This window comes from Henckelia pumila, chromosome 1, assembly GCF_033568475.1.
Source record: "Henckelia pumila isolate YLH828 chromosome 1, ASM3356847v2, whole genome shotgun sequence".
Lineage (NCBI taxonomy): Eukaryota > Viridiplantae > Streptophyta > Magnoliopsida > Lamiales > Gesneriaceae > Henckelia > Henckelia pumila.
Window position 1 is genome coordinate 96,420,128 of NC_133120.1, and position 15,955 is coordinate 96,436,082.

Genomic DNA, 15,955 nt, shown 5'->3' on the forward strand with positions numbered 1-15,955 from the left:
CCGACATGACATCTAGATATTTGCGTAAATATCCTATATGAAAATGGATCGAAAGTGTTTGATAAATCCAAATACTATATATCTTACGAAAAATATATATATATTGGGAAAAATATATTATTTCACGGTTGCAAGCACTTTATATTTATTGAATGGTACAAAATGATTATATCATATAAAAATAAATTATTGATTCAAAAAAAAAAAATAATAAAGTATTATAATCAATCATTAAAATTTGTAATATAATCTCTATTAACAAAAATTACGGTAAACTACTGCAAGTATGAAGCATAAAAACTAATTTGTATCATTTTATGCATGCAACATATATGAATTCTAAAACAAAAGGTTTTTAACTAATGAATTTCAAAAACCATCCAACAATCATTTGAAGTTATTTCTTCAATAAAATATTTAATTATGTAAGATCTATCAATCCATTTAATTATTCAAATTTAATTCTTCGATCAAATGCATTTTCAAATATTTCACGCTCTTCCGTCTCCAATATATAAACTTATGTTTTTTTCGATTGTATCAAATATATATTTAATTTAATTATAATGTAAATTGCTCAAAAATCCTCAATGCAAACATGTTTTGCTTGCATTTTCTAGCCACTTTTTTGTACCACAATTTTTGTTAATTTGTACCACATTTTGTATGGTTTTGTACCACATCTTGTATGGTTTTGTACCACATTTTATGACTAGAGATCCCAAAATAAAACATGTTTGCATTTGGGAATTTTTGAGCAAATTGCCCTTAATTATATTCAATAGCATTTTTTTATTATTTTATTTCAATTAACATGTTTTGAAAAGATACAACTCTTTATAAAATAGTAGATTTTGTTTGTTAATTTTGTTTTGCATATTCTTTTTTACAAAACTTTTGTGAAATGATTTTACAGATTAATTTTGTAAGACGAATATCTTAATTGAATCACTCATAAAAAAAATATTAGTCCATTTTCTTTAGTTTCTCACAACTCTTTTTTTAGTCCATTTAAAAAAAACAAACAAACTTATATAGTTTTTTTTTAAAAAAATATTATATAGATATATGCCTAGGATAAATAATTTAATTTCTCTCTCCCGAAAAATATAGATGGCCTCTTTTTTCCCCTATAAATCCACACCACCTCCAAACATGCACTCATCTTCGTTCACACGAAATTCTAAGCATTAAACATTTACAGCTTCGCACCCACTAACAATGGCTTCCCTCCGAAATGCTTCTCTTTTTCTTCTTCTTCTTCAGCTAATCTCCACAGTCTTCTCCACTGAAGACCCCTACCACCACCACCCAAATGTCCCTACACCTACTCCAAGCCCCTCACCAGCACTCAAACCAGCTCCCACTGTGCCAACCATCAAATCTCCGCCGCATCCACCGGCGAAACCACCGAGCTACCCTCCATCTCCGACGCCGAGAAACTTCGTGGCTGTTCAAGGTGTTGTGTATTGCAAGTCATGCAAGTACGTCGGAGTCGACACTTTAACCGGCGCAGCCCCTCTTGCTGGTAATTTTTTTATTTTCTTTTTTCAATTTTCAATCATTCATGCATGCATTTTCATTTTCTTTAATTTCTCAACATTTTCTGCAAAAAAATATTATTCGTTGCGTTTCGCTTTGTTTACAGGAGCGGTGGTGAAGCTGCAATGCAACAACACGAAGTCGCACTCAGAGGAGCAAACAAAGACAGACAAAAATGGCTTCTTCTTCTTCATGCCACACAAGGTTACCACATCTGGTTCCCACAAATGCAAGGTGTTCCTAGTCTCTTCTCCGCTCGCCACGTGTCAGGATCCCACTAACCTCAACGGCGGAGCCTCCGGTGCTACTCTGAAGCCCACCAAGCTACCGGTCACCACCCCGGACAAGAAGCTGCCCTTCAAGCTCTTCACTGTCGGACCCTTCGCCTTCGAGTCCCTCAAGAAACTGCCATGCAAATGATGATTTCAACTTTCAAGCATTCTCTGTTTTCTTTTTTCATGCTGTTTCATTTGTCTTATGCTAATGATGCTCTACTTTTTTTCTGTGTTTAGCGATGAAAATGCGCGCTCTGTGACTGTTGCAGCTTTAATTAATTTTGTTTTTGTTCCAAGTTACCCTTTTCATGCATGCTTCTTGTGGTACGTGCAACAATTTATATTTTTAAATTTCGTCCTTGTTTTGGTCTCTAATATATAGTTGGAGTGTTGAACTACAGTTATTATTATTATTATCATGAAATTGTACCTATCCGCTGTCCGCACGTACAAATAAATATGAATTTAAACTTTCTGGAGTTAAATTTAATTACTATGGAATATATTTATTATTGTTAAAATATATTGGGAAAGGGGCAGAGTGTTGATTAATGAGCAAGAAGTTAAAAGCGTGTTTGAAAGTGGTAATTGGCAGACAATGCAGGCACGTTTTAATGCCTCTGTTAAGCGCATTGTTTGCAGGAGACGCCTGGAAATGAAGCCTGAATGACTTTTGCAGCTCATGAATGTGAGTGAGTGGGAGTGTTTTAAGGCTCCATACTCCAAATTTGATATATACAAGTCTTCCGTTTTTCCGCATTATATATTGAGTTGGTTGTATGATTAATTTAATTATATATGTTGTTGATTGTAAAATCTTGTATGATTTTGTACGTGTGCCCTTTGAAACTAATTATAAATTTTTTGTTTATTCTCGGAATCCATATATAAATACTCAAGATCTTATTCAAGCATTCATTTAATTGTGAGAACTCGAAATTTCAGTAAAGTATTGAACTGAGGTTGACTGAAATTTTTGTATACTGAACTTGAGGTAGACTGATTGGAGGAAGACTAAAATTTAGTAAACTAAACTTTAAAGGAATACTGAAATTGAGATAAACTGAAACGAGGTAAACTGTGTTAACCAGTTGACCATTATCAATTCAATAGTTAGACTGAAATCCAGCTACTCCAAAATCTAACTGATGCATTAACTCAAAATCATGATAAATAATGATATTTAATGAGGAGTCTAACAGTCAGAATTCTCCCTATAAATAACACTCCAATTTCTGAGATCTGTTACACGAATTCTGAGCAATAGACCTATAGAGTGAGTGAAGAAATTCAGTTTAGTAAAAGAGTCGGTTCAGCGGAACAGTGTAGCAGCAAGTTGAGCAAGACAACAAAATTTTGTTTAACAAATCTATAATAAGTGGACATCAAGTTGAGCAAGACAACCAACTTTTGTTTAACAAATCTACAATAAGTGGGCATTTTGTTTTAAAGATGAAACTTTATTTTGTTTGATTCCAGTATGTCAATACACGAATTGCTTCATTAACATGCACTCTATGATTTTCTTGTATACCAAAACTTGTGAACTAGTAATAAAAATATATATTTTGTTACTCTGAACTCTGAATCTCTAGCTTCACCATTTAGAAGGATACCATATAAGGAACAGTTAGCCACAAATTTTGCAAGTAACTTGCTACACTCTCTGAAGTTTATGTTTTCTGAATTTTTGGAAGAATAAATCTTTGTTTTTTACTCTGTTATATTATGTATATGTACGTGTAAGAAATTCTGTTAAAATGATTTTAAACGAATGCTGTGTATTTTTCTATTTACTGAATAACACCCATATCACCCACCCACCCGAATCACCCATCTCAGATAAGAACGAAGAAGAACTCGGGGATGATGAGCAAAATCAGTTCTGGGGTTGGTGAAGAAGACCAACAAACTGTTGATGCTTAGTTTCTGTTTCCATTTAGTTGTATTAAGCCATTGCGTATTTATTTAGTCACTTTTAGTTAAGGATTGTAAAGACAATTTAATTTCGAGTTTATGAAAGACTATGTAATTTCAGTTTCATGAATGAGTAGACTGGTTATTCCAAAATTCTATACTTCGAAGCTTGTTGTTTAATGTGAAAAAATTAAATAACACGATGTCAACTAGACTCAGTTTCGTGGCGTGACACATTTGCATTTCGTACCGTCATATTTTTGTGATAAAGTAAAGGTACAATTTGAGTTCATCATAGTATTGAATTTATTCTAAATTTGATATTAGTTCACTCATTACACTGTGTTGATCCTCAAGCATCTTGTGGAAGAAAAAAATATAATATTTTAGGAATTTGTATTTTTTTGTGGGTCTCGGTTTGTTCTTTAAATTATTTTATTTTTACAGAATTATTAGGTTCAGTTTATATCTATCTATTTTACTTTGCAAATGCAACATATTTACTTGTCGGTCTTTTGCTTGAGCTTATTTTGGTGCAATAAGTTTTGACACACATCTTATGTTTAGAGTGGTGTTGATCAATTTCAGATAGTGGTGTTAAAAATTAAATCAAACCCGTCAGTACGACTCAATTCGACCCGAAAAATATCTGGTGGTGTTAGGGGTTCTTGGCTACATTTTTTAATATTGTAATAATAATAATAATAATAATAATAATAAAAGTGGTCCCTTAAATGTATATTTGTAGTCGCATATTTGGTTAATGAAAATTGTTCTATTAGTTTCGCCTCTCCTTTTCAATTTTTGTCCCTCCTTTAGTTGAGTGGCTGCTTCATTCTGGAGCGACAAGTTTCACGTTTGTATAGTGGCCGATATCTAAAACTAAAGTTGTTATTACATGGTAGCACTATTTACAATTCATAGAAAATTATATAAATGGAACGTATGTTGTCAAAGGAACTTGTTTAATAGGTAAAAAAATAATAATAGAATCCATGCATGCTCGAATAAAGCTCAGAGTTGTATATATACCTAATTACCATTACCATATTTTAAAAATGCATCCATTTACTATGGATTAGGGGTGTAAACGAGCCGAGCTACTCGTGAGCAACTCGCGAGTAGCTCGGTCAAAACTCGACTCGAGCTCGAGTAGCTCGAGCATACAATCGAGCTCGAGTCGAGTTTTGAAACTATGTGGTCGAGTAGCTCGCGAGCTACTCGATAAGCCACATATATATATTAAAAAATAATATAACTATATATAAATATAATATATAATATATAATATATATATTAATTTATTTAAATATTTATTTATAATATTTAATTAATTTTATTTTATTTATTATATTTATATATTTATTTATTTTATAATATATATAATATAATATTTATTTATTTATTAATATATTTTTAATTTATATATATATATATAATATAAAAGCTCGAGCTCGAGCTCGAGTACTCGAACTACAACCGAGCTCGAGCTCGAGCTCATATTTTACTACTCGATCGAACTCGAGCTCGAGTAATGAAATATGAGCTCGAACTCGAGCTCGAGTAGTGTGTTACTCGAGCTTGAAACGCTGATATTTTAACATAGAACAACACGCCATTTTTGTATAGAAATTAAAGAAAGGTTCGAAATAATTTTTCTTTTTTAAAGTGCTAATTCATGGTTTTGATTCGGTCATGAATCCATAGTAGGGATGTTATCGAGCTCGAAGTTTAATGGGAAAAAATGGCAAAACTGAAAAAAGGGGGAAAAAAAAAAAAGAAAAAGAAATACTCCAAACACCAATAATTTTGAAGTTGGAAGGACTATCGAGTGTATATATCATTATTAAACTATGTATAACCGTATAAATTGACCAGAATGGAGATGAAACTTTAACATATTTAATTTTATATGATTATTATCCCATAACCTATATCCTATTACATGAATAAATTATTATCATCATCATTATTATTAAATAGAAAATGTATATGCTGTTCTTGGAAGTCAAAAAAAATTACCAGCTTTTTCTGAAGGTAGAGCTTGACACAGCTCCCTAGGTACAGGTACCATATGCTGCTGCTGCACACAGTCACAAATTGGAACCCTATGAATTTATTATATATGGCATAGCTCTTGCCCACTTTTTTATTTTATTTTTAACCAAATTCATGAACCATCAACTCTCCAATTGATCAATATTATTCCATTACCCATTTTGATTTTTTTCAATACGTTTGATTTGGTCTTCAGTTTCACAAATCGATCCCTTTTTTGTTTTTCATCTTTGAATTAATCAAACTGGATCAGTCTCTTGGTAGACCTATCAATTGTAACGTAATCAAAACAATCGATCTAAAATATCTTTTTTTTAAAATTAATAAGTACTTATGATCATAAAAAACAGTGAAAAATCAAAGAAATTTTAACAAAGAAATTATTCAAATGTTTTTTCTTTAATTATCTTAATTTAAATGAAAGGATATAATACGTACTATTTATAATCTTATTATTATTATTTTTTTTTTCTGTTGATTTCAAATCTTAGTAGCATAATGAATGGCTTTCGAAACATCACTGCGCTTCGATACAGAATAAGAGATATTTTTTTAATGAAGGTAGTTAATGGGCCATTATTACTACATAGTCAAACCTAATGGGCCCATTTAAGTCAAATTCCTCCATATATTGAACCTTCTCCCGATTCTAATTATAGCCAATTATCTATTTCCAGCTGGACTTCTCCACCCACTCGTTCCACTCTCTCCCGATGCGCGTGCTACACGTTATTATTACCCTATTTTTAAAGTGCGACTCACGCGCTTCCTAGATGTTGACGCCTTTTCCGTATGCTTCAAATATTTCTCACCAAACTATATAAAGTTGTTGGTTTTTAATCCCAAACTATTATTTCAAACATTTTTTATGCATGTTTTTTTTAAAAAAACCTTCTATTGCATCTTGTGATAAATTTTATATAGTATATGGATACCGAGTTAAAAGAAATTTCTGGAAATTTTACATTATTTTGTAATTCTTTTTATAATATGGGCGAATGATAAAATTATAACATGGATGTGGCTTTTATGAAAATTAAATTTTGAAGTACATTTTTTTTAAAAAAAATCCAAGATTATATAAGTGAATGTGGACCTTGTCGATGCGATTCTTGATTTAGAAACACATTGGCATGTGTTTACAAACAAAATGATATTATTGATGAATCGAACACAAATATTCAATAAATATTGGTCCCGTAAAACTATTAAATTCACCCCAAATCACTCAACGTGGTTTTGAATGTTTGGGTTTATGCGATAATTTCATAGATATGTATCTATAAAACAAATTGATGAGACTTATATCTATAATAAAAAAATAATATTTTTTGTTAAACAGATCAAATAAGAAATTCGCTTTATAAAATTTATAAATGGGGACGATGTTAAGAGTTTATTAGGTTGATCTAAATGAGCATAGGAAACAAAAAATCTGATAACAAAAATCGTCATGTTATTATAATAAATATGAGAATTTTATTTTATTTTAATTAAGAAGAAAGAGCGAGAGAGAGAGAGAGTCAAAGAAAAAAGTTTGAAAAGAGGAGCAAGTCTCTCTATATTTATTTCCTACGCAACGGCAAAAATTTCCCCGTCCGCCTTGAGAGAGAGAGAAGCTCTCACACAACCCGACCCGGAAATGGAAAACCCGCCTGCAATCCAAGAAACCAACGCTCCATCTCCATCTCTTCTTCCTTCCCCCAACAGCCACAGCTCCAACAGCTCAAGCAGCAGCAATGGCTTCCTCCACCACCACACACCGCCGCAACCAATCACTAGATCTGAGCCAAACAACCCCTACCCCACCACCTTCGTCCAGGCCGACACCACCTCCTTCAAGAAAGTCGTCCAAATGCTCACCGGCTCATCGGAGACCGCCCGCATGGCCTCCAGGCCCGAACCTGTCAGAAGCCCGATCCCGCCCATCAAGACCGGAGCAAAGAAAGACAAATCCTCTTCCAAGCTCTACGAACGCCGCAGCAGCCTCAAACACTTTAAGATCAGCCCTCTGGGCCCTGGCCTAGCCAACACTCGGCCGGGGATTTTGGCCGGGCATTCCGGCACACCCAGGCCCGGCACGCCGGAAATTCTGTCTCCCAGTATTCTTGATTTCCCTTCGCTGGTTCTCAGCCCGGTCACGCCTCTGATACATGACCCGTTCAACCGGTCGCCCGTTCATCTCCAAATGGCTGCGGCCAATTGCAATAACATGGACGTGGAGGCAGAAGAAAAGGCCATTAAAGAGAAAGGTTTCTACTTGCACCGGTCGCCGGCGAATACTCCGAGGGATTCGGAGCCCCGGCTGCTGCCTCTATTTCCGGTGACGTCGCCTAGAGTCGCGACTTCTAGTAATGCATCTAATTCTTGAGTGATTCTTCTTTTCATTGTTCCTTATTGGGTATTTTTGTGCTCTTTTGTATAACATTTTATATCAGTGAAAGCATTAACAAAAACAAGATTTGGGATCTTATTTAGATAATAGAACGAATTTCTAATCTCCTTTGTTTTTAATAATTTCTTCTTCTCTTTAATTGTTTGTAATGTAAAGATAGATCTTTTTCTCACTATTCTTCCACTCAAAATAATCTTGAATTTATTTTTAATTAAAAAATAATCTCCTTCGAACTGCGCCAAGGCTCTTGCTTTTTCGGCTAAGTTTGATTACTGGGGGAAAATAGGCAAATGATATGATATGATATGACTTTGTGTCCAAGAATGGGTAATTGAGCATATATATACATATAGATAGATAGTGGTAAAAAAAAGTGAATGTCCAAAGACTTGATAGAAAAGGTATACCATAAGCATAAGTGGGGTTAGCTGTCAAATGAGGAGTAAAACAAGGGACAATGGAATCTTTGACTCTTTTGTTCTTTATCTTCATGTGAAAAGAAGATGCCAAGAGAGGGGCTGGCGCGAGGTTTCCTATGTGCCTAATTTATATTATCGTATTGCTTTTAAGATTAAAGATTATATATATAAAAATATATGTTGATCATGATTTGGGTTGAATAAGAGATGAGTTTCACAAAATTAATTCATGAAATCGAATTTTTTCTATATATATTTGTGTGAGAGATTAATCAAGAATTACATTTTAATCAATATAGATTAGTGACTAATCCAACTTTATATATATAAATTACGTATTAAAATTGTTTTCCCCTATTTCTCGTGGCTTCTTGATAAAATGAAACCCAACACCATATTTCCATCATTCGATTGAATCTCTGGGTGTCTGTCGCACGAATTTCAAGGAACGTCGTGTCATGGAATTCTCTTTCGTTTACTCGTAAGCGAGAGGCTAGACATATTGGTGAAATAAAATATTAAAATTGTTTCGAAATCAAGAAATGAAGTATTATTTATTGGGGGAGAGCGGACTATGCCACTATATGTCTCAAAATTCAACATAAAAAGTAACCCGTTAGTCATCCGTCAATAGTTGTACTTTCTTGGCACATATCGACGAATTTGCTTGACTTTTAACTTTTTTTAAAAAAATTTATTTAATCCATAAAAGTTTGGATGAAACAGTGAGAAAGGAATTAAGAAAAGTGTAGTTTCACGATAGAAATTATATAATTATTTGTTTCTCTATAGTTTGTTCGATTGTTCAAATCAACATTAGCTGCTCTGGTTTCCATCTCCTTTTTGTCAATGTGTTGAGCTGTTGAGTCTTAATCATAGATACACCCGGGGAAATTTAGTGGCAGGGTGACCTACATGTGTCGCATTTCTTTTAGAAAAAATAAAGTTCATCGAGAATTTTTTTTATTCCACGAAAGACTTTTTGCGGGTTCTTAGTCTAGTCCTCCCCTCTCGATAATTTCTTGATGATTTAACATGTTTCGAAGATTGTTGGTGACTTGGTGCTTGAATGACAATATATGTATATTTTTTTTAAAAAAGCAAAATTTAGATCTAAAAAAATGAATGAGTACAAAGAACAAAGCAAAGTTTGTTGTAGGGCATACTGGAAAGGCCCTTTTGACTCCAAGGGGACGTTATGATTATCACGAGAAAGCAGAATGTCCGTTTGGCAAAGCTATAATAAAGGTGGGATAGATGTGTGAGTTTGTTCATCTTGAACCGTATTGTGTTTTCATGAGCAAATATGAAATTTTTTTAAAGAAAGATTCATAATTTTTTTTTAATCATTTGTGGTGATACCCCGGTGAAATATCCCGGGTTATCACCAAACCTGAGTGGTTGTCGAGAGCCCGTATACGGAATGGTTTCTAGATTGATGGGTAAAAGAAGACCAGGAAGAAGTAGAGCCCAAGAAAAAAAGAGAGGAGTCTTGCCCTACCAAGGGCTGTCCTCCCTTGCCTTGCCAAGGGTTGTCTTCCCTTCCCTTGCCAGAGAACCCTTCCCGGAGCACCCTTGCCTCGAGCACCCTGGCTCCCAGCACCCTGGCCTACCAGCACCCTGGCGTCGAGCACCCTGGCCTTGAGCACCCCGTCATCCAGGCTAGAGGACCCTTCCCAGACCAAATCATAACACGGGTCCCACAACATGGGCACCATCTGGAAGTGACACAGAATAATAATGAGTAGGCATGGGCACTATCCAAAAATTGCGGAAAACAACTTATCACCTTTCATGCTGTCAGGAGACCCATTTTATTCAATCATTACTCTTCCTCAAGAGTTCTCTATAAATACCAGGTTCATTAGCCTGGCTGAGGTATGTTCTATTACGTTCATATACATCTTCACATTCACACTCAATTTCTCTAAATCTAATAAGCCCACTCCATACATCTTAGTCTAACTTAAGCATCGGAGTGGCGACGCCGGAGAACCCTCCGGCGTCCCACTGACGAGTTTTCTTGTTTTTGGTTTGTAGAGGAACTTACGACGAGGCGAGGAAGCTTGCTGCTATTTTAATCTCGGGGTAATACCCACCCCCGGGTACACATTTTATGATAATTGCATCATTGGCGCCGTCTATGGGAAATTGAGTATGAGACGTTGATTTAATTTCTCTCTTTCTCTGAAAAAAAGAAAAGAAACGCAACTTAGAGATTGCTGGGCTCCTTCAATCGATTTTTATTGCTCTTTCTAACAGTTGGGATCGGTTTTTATCACTGATAATTCATGATTATTTCCGCTGGTTCCACCATTTTTCTCCATTGATCTGCCATTTAATTAAACATCGTGAGTGGCAGATGTGAGGGTTCCACCTCGCCAGCTTTGCTTCTGCTCAGTGTCGATTCTTTGGCTAGATTCTTGATTGGAAGCTTCTCTCTGAAATCACGTTGACATCTATGGTGATTCGCTGCGACGGTGGCTCCCCTTTCTCCGTCGCTGTTGGACGTGACTCAAGTTTTGTGCCTGCCAAATATTCGCAAGTTAGCTGCTTGCGAGTTTGCTGCGTATGGTGTTGATCATAGGGTATTGTGGCTGGTTTTGTGTTGTTGTGATTGCATTTGGAGATCGGTTTGGAGTGCTCATTTGTTGCTGGACGGGTTTCGCATTTTCAACCTTTCAAATGCCCAGATAATTGCTTCTATCACTGCCATTTAAGGTATTTGGCTTGACACTATACTATTTTACAGTGTTCCAAATCTTCCGGTGATTGCGTGCCTTTATTTTTGATACCGGGTGACATAAGGCCCCGGTATATGTTGATACCCGGGTGATGTGAGGCCCCGGTATATTTTTGATAACCCGGGCGAGCTGAGGCCCCGATATATTTGGGCACCCTGGATGATATCAGGCCCCGGGCTTCTGAACTTACCTTCAATGCAAATTTCAGAAGGGTTGCGGGGACGGGGTACCTCACTCGAAGAGGCCGAGCAAGGGAGTTCCTTGGAGATACAGAGGTCGGGCCTTAGGCTATCCGAGTGTGAGAAGATCTCGTCATATTGATAAGCACCAACCCATCAAGGGCTCTCTTAAGGATAAAAAGAAAAGAAAAAGAATAATCTCCAAGGTCGTATATGGGGTATCACCTGGGTGCACTGCTTAGGACCCGGGAAGAATAGGTAAGGCCAAGGAAGCTCCGGGGGTTGCCTTGAGAGCCGAAGAAATTGTGTGTTCCAAAGCTAATTTGGAGACCGAATATCCAAACTTTAAACTCCATGGGATGATGAAGCTTCTTATTCGGGATTGAAAAATCTTGTGTTAATTGTAACTGCCTCGAATTGTTTTCTAGGTGCTTGTGAAACTCCCTTAGCTGTTATTCCAGTGTTCTCGTTGCTTCCACTTTTCCCCCTTTGCTCGCGCTTTGTGCAAGTTTTGGGCACCCACAAAGCAATGGCCGGTGGTGAATACCCCGACCCTGTTAGCCCGACTCGTACCCAAAAAAATGAATATATATCAGTGTGATTAACGCCGCCATGGCTTCCCGCCTGCTCTCTGCCGGATACTTAGTCTCCATTTATGCCCGTTAAAGTCGCTCCACCGCTCTCCATCGGAGTCTACATGGCCGCCTCCTCGACGGGCCTCACTACCTCCATCGATGCCATCTTCAACATGATCGGCCATCCTTCAGACATCAAACACCTCGTTCTGGAAACTCTTAGCCGTACAATATCAATGCTTCTCGCATGGATAAACATATGACTGTATGATACCAAGGTGCATGCTGAGCCACCCGGGCTCTACCAGGTTGAACCATTTTTTTTTTCGTGGAATGCACTCATGCATGGGTTACTGGCTTGGACGTTGATTATGGTGTGTTTGGTGAGAGATTTGGAGTTGTTCCTACATGGGTTGGAAGCTGAAAAATCGTGTTGCATCCCCTGCTATCTCGTTCCCTTCCCTTCGGCAGCTCGCGTTCATGCATCATGCAAGGCGGGTTCGAACTGATTCATAAGTCACAGGTGGAGGAGAGTATTTTTATTTTTGAAGGCTTACGCGCCCGAGATGAAGTCCAGCTCTATGAGACTCGATCCCAGGAAACAAACGATCTAATCCAGCCTTTATGCACTCCTACGTGCGAGCCTCTCCCGGGAGGTAAGGATTTTCAGTGTTTTCCCTTTTTCGACAGGCCGAGAGCCCGGGAGGGAAGCTTGGAGGTTCCAAATTGTGATGAATCACCCGAGCTCTACCATTTGTATAAACATCAGCCCGAGCCCAGTCCGCCTTTGCCCAGGGTAATTGAACCGCCTCCTCAAACTCGGTGTTTGTCGTGCCTTGGTCATGTTTTCCCCGGATTTTGTGGAAGATACCTCACCAAGCGCATCATCTTCGCCGACCGGCTTCATCAACTCATGCACAAGTAAACAACCTACTGTCACACGATCAGGATTGGAACTCCATACGACGATCACTTGCGAAGACTCCGTCATGTTGAGACCCGGGAGCTTTTCTCCGCGACTCGCCTCAACTCGTTCCTGCGCATTCGAGAGGATGAAGCTAGGCACCTGGTAAGAAAGTTTCACGCCGTGGATTCTCGAAGGCAGGGCCAACAGATCTCGAGAACCCAGCTCATATTCCAGGACAAGACAACAGGACGAGGAACAGAGAACACACTAGCAGAGGTATTGAACCCGTGAGCCGATTCGTGTGGCAACCTCACGAGCCGAGCCAGGTCCCAAAAAAACCCGGTTTCCGAACAACCATGGGCTTGGCGCCGCACAAGCCGCCGAAGTCACGAAAAGCAGGAACGACATCGAACGGATCCATGCCAAGATGGCCTTGTAGATCGCTGGATCAGGATATCTTCGGGGGGTAAATTTAACCAACCTCGGTTGCTTCAGGGTTCAATTCCGAATATCCCAACAGCCCCCGTATAATATCACTCGAGAATCTTAAAGGTGTTGGCATCCTCCGTCCAGGCTGCACTCTACGTCTATGCCGAGTACTGGTCCCGAGTGATAGCTATGACTGGAGCTGGCGCCGCTGACCTTGCTTCGTTTCGGGAGCTTGTACTCCAAGCCTTAGCATTGTAGGCTAGAAGTCAGGGACTAGACTTGGTGGCACGAGGGCTTACATGCCTGAGACGGAGTCTGGTCTTGAGGGACTTCGAGGTTTTCTCATTCACGGCGACCCACAGTCCCGGGAGGGATGCTCATACGTTTCCAAGCCACACGGAGGTGATGGAGTTCTTTTGAGGATTTCTTGAAGGAGTCGGGCCTGCTGAGCAAGGTAAAATTAGAAAGTGTGATGCGGGGAGAAAGTAAGCATCTGGCACCCTTTAAATATTTGGGCCCTGTCCTTAAACATTTATTTATGTTAGTTCTTTTCCTTGATAATTTTATTGCCAACTTGTTTGTGGGGCACGTGGATTTTGCCACAAACTTCTTGGTTGGAGTCTTAACTTTCAAACATGTGGGCCAATCATATTCATGGAAATTATTACTTACGATTCGTTTGCACTCACGGATATGCAAGTCGGGCACCTATTTTTATTTATTACCCGAGTTGCGTTCTTGGCGACAGGAGCATTAAATGGAGTGAAAGTGCCTTTATAATTTAATATCCTATATTATTTATGCAAAATATGAGATATTATTATCTTGGATTATTTCTGCCTTGGTTTTATGATTTTTTACAGTCACACCGAGCTCGGGCATGCGATTTAACAGTAAGCCCCACCAGGAGTTATTTATCGGGCATGTCATCTAGCAGTAAGGCCCTGATATCTTTATCTCGAAGCCCAGACGATCTTCCACCCTGACACCTAAAAGCCCATGGCACTATCTCCGTCATGGCAGTCCAGGAAAGCCCGTGCTAATTCACGGCACTGCCCGTGGTAATTCACGAGCAGTTAAACCCAGACGATCTACCACCCTGGTACTCAAAGCCCATGGCAACCCCATGACACTTAAACTCAGGTGATCTAACACCCTGGTACTCAAAGCCCATGGCAACCCCATGACACTTAAACCCAGGTGATCTACCACCCTGGTACTCAAAGCCCATGGCAACCCCATGGCACTTAAACCCAGGTGATCTACCACCCTGGTACTTAAGCCCGTGGTAATTCACGAGCACTTAAACCCAGGTGATCTACCACCCTGGTACTCAAGCCCGTGGTAATTCACGAGCACTTAAACCCAGGTGATCTACCACCCTGGTACTCAAAGCCCATGGCAACCCCATGGCACTTAAACCCAGGCGATCTACCACCCTGGTACTCAAGCCCGTGGTAATTCACGAGCACTTAAACCCAGGTGATCTACCACCCTGGTACTCAAGCCCGTGGTAATTCACGAGCACTTAAACCCAAGTGATCTACCACTCTAGTACTCAAAGCCCGTGGCAACCCCATGACACTTAAACTCAGGTGATCTACCACCCTGGTACTCAAGCCCGTGGTAATTCACGAGCACTTAAACCCAGGTGATATCTACCACCCTGGTACTCAAGCCCGTGGTAATTCACGAGCACTTAAACCCAGGTGATCTACCACGCTGGTACTAAAGCCCGTGGTAATTCACGAGCACTTATGTAACACCCGGTATTTTAATACGTAAATCCGCATGCATAATTAGGAAACTTAATTATTTAAAATTTTAGATTTATGGGTTAAATATCTATGTGAATTATTTGTGCATGATTTAATTTATTTTTTTTAAGCATTTAACCCATAATTAGTGATTTTTATGAATTTTTGATATTTGAATTATTTTATCACGTTGACGGGACCGTGGACGGACGAGATGACAACTTTCTATCCAATTTATTTCATGAGCCTTTTAAGAGCCCAAAAATATTATTTTGAGTTTTATTACCTCAAAATTTTTAGCATTTAATTTTATATAATTTTAGGAGTCCGTTTATTTTTAAAATAAGCCAAAATATTGACTTTTTATTATCTTTTAAATTCCCCTAATTTTTAATTTCGGGATTTTTTTAATGTTATCAGATTTTAAATATTATTTAGAGTTTTATTTTTAAGTTATATATTATATATTTAATATCCTAAATAATACATTAATTATCCTATATTCTAATTAATTAAAAACCTAAACCTAATCTACCCAAACCCCTCGATCCAAAGCTCCATCAGCCGCCACCCCACCCCATATTCATCATCTTCTTTGGTTAGCAGCCTCCACGAAGAACACCATAGCCACGATTTTGAAGCTTCTGTTGGAAAACTGGCGAGTTCCCAGACCAATTACGATTGATACCCGGTGCAGCGGAAGTTTAAAAATTTTTTCATGGAACGTTTCCATGGTGTGGGTATCAACCGTTCATCGA

The 15,955-nt window shown here is 38.1% G+C and overlaps 2 protein-coding genes across 2 annotated transcripts; both read left to right on the plus strand.

Annotated features, from left to right (window-relative positions):
• The first annotated feature begins 1,182 nt into the window (after positions 1 to 1,182).
• LOC140876289 (non-classical arabinogalactan protein 30) lies at positions 1,183 to 2,108 on the plus strand. The gene is made up of 2 exons (XM_073280216.1): positions 1,183 to 1,528; positions 1,649 to 2,108. The coding sequence occupies exons 1-2, from the start codon at positions 1,222 to 1,224 to the stop codon at positions 1,960 to 1,962; spliced, it is 621 nt and encodes a 206-aa protein (XP_073136317.1). The 5' UTR covers positions 1,183 to 1,221; the 3' UTR covers positions 1,963 to 2,108.
• Positions 2,109 to 7,311: 5,203 nt separating this feature from the next.
• On the plus strand, positions 7,312 to 8,292 carry LOC140875039 (VQ motif-containing protein 4). The gene has a single exon (XM_073278582.1). It carries the CDS (start codon positions 7,435 to 7,437, stop codon positions 8,161 to 8,163), a length of 729 nt encoding a protein of 242 aa, XP_073134683.1. The 5' UTR covers positions 7,312 to 7,434; the 3' UTR covers positions 8,164 to 8,292.
• Positions 8,293 to 15,955: the final 7,663 nt, after the last annotated feature.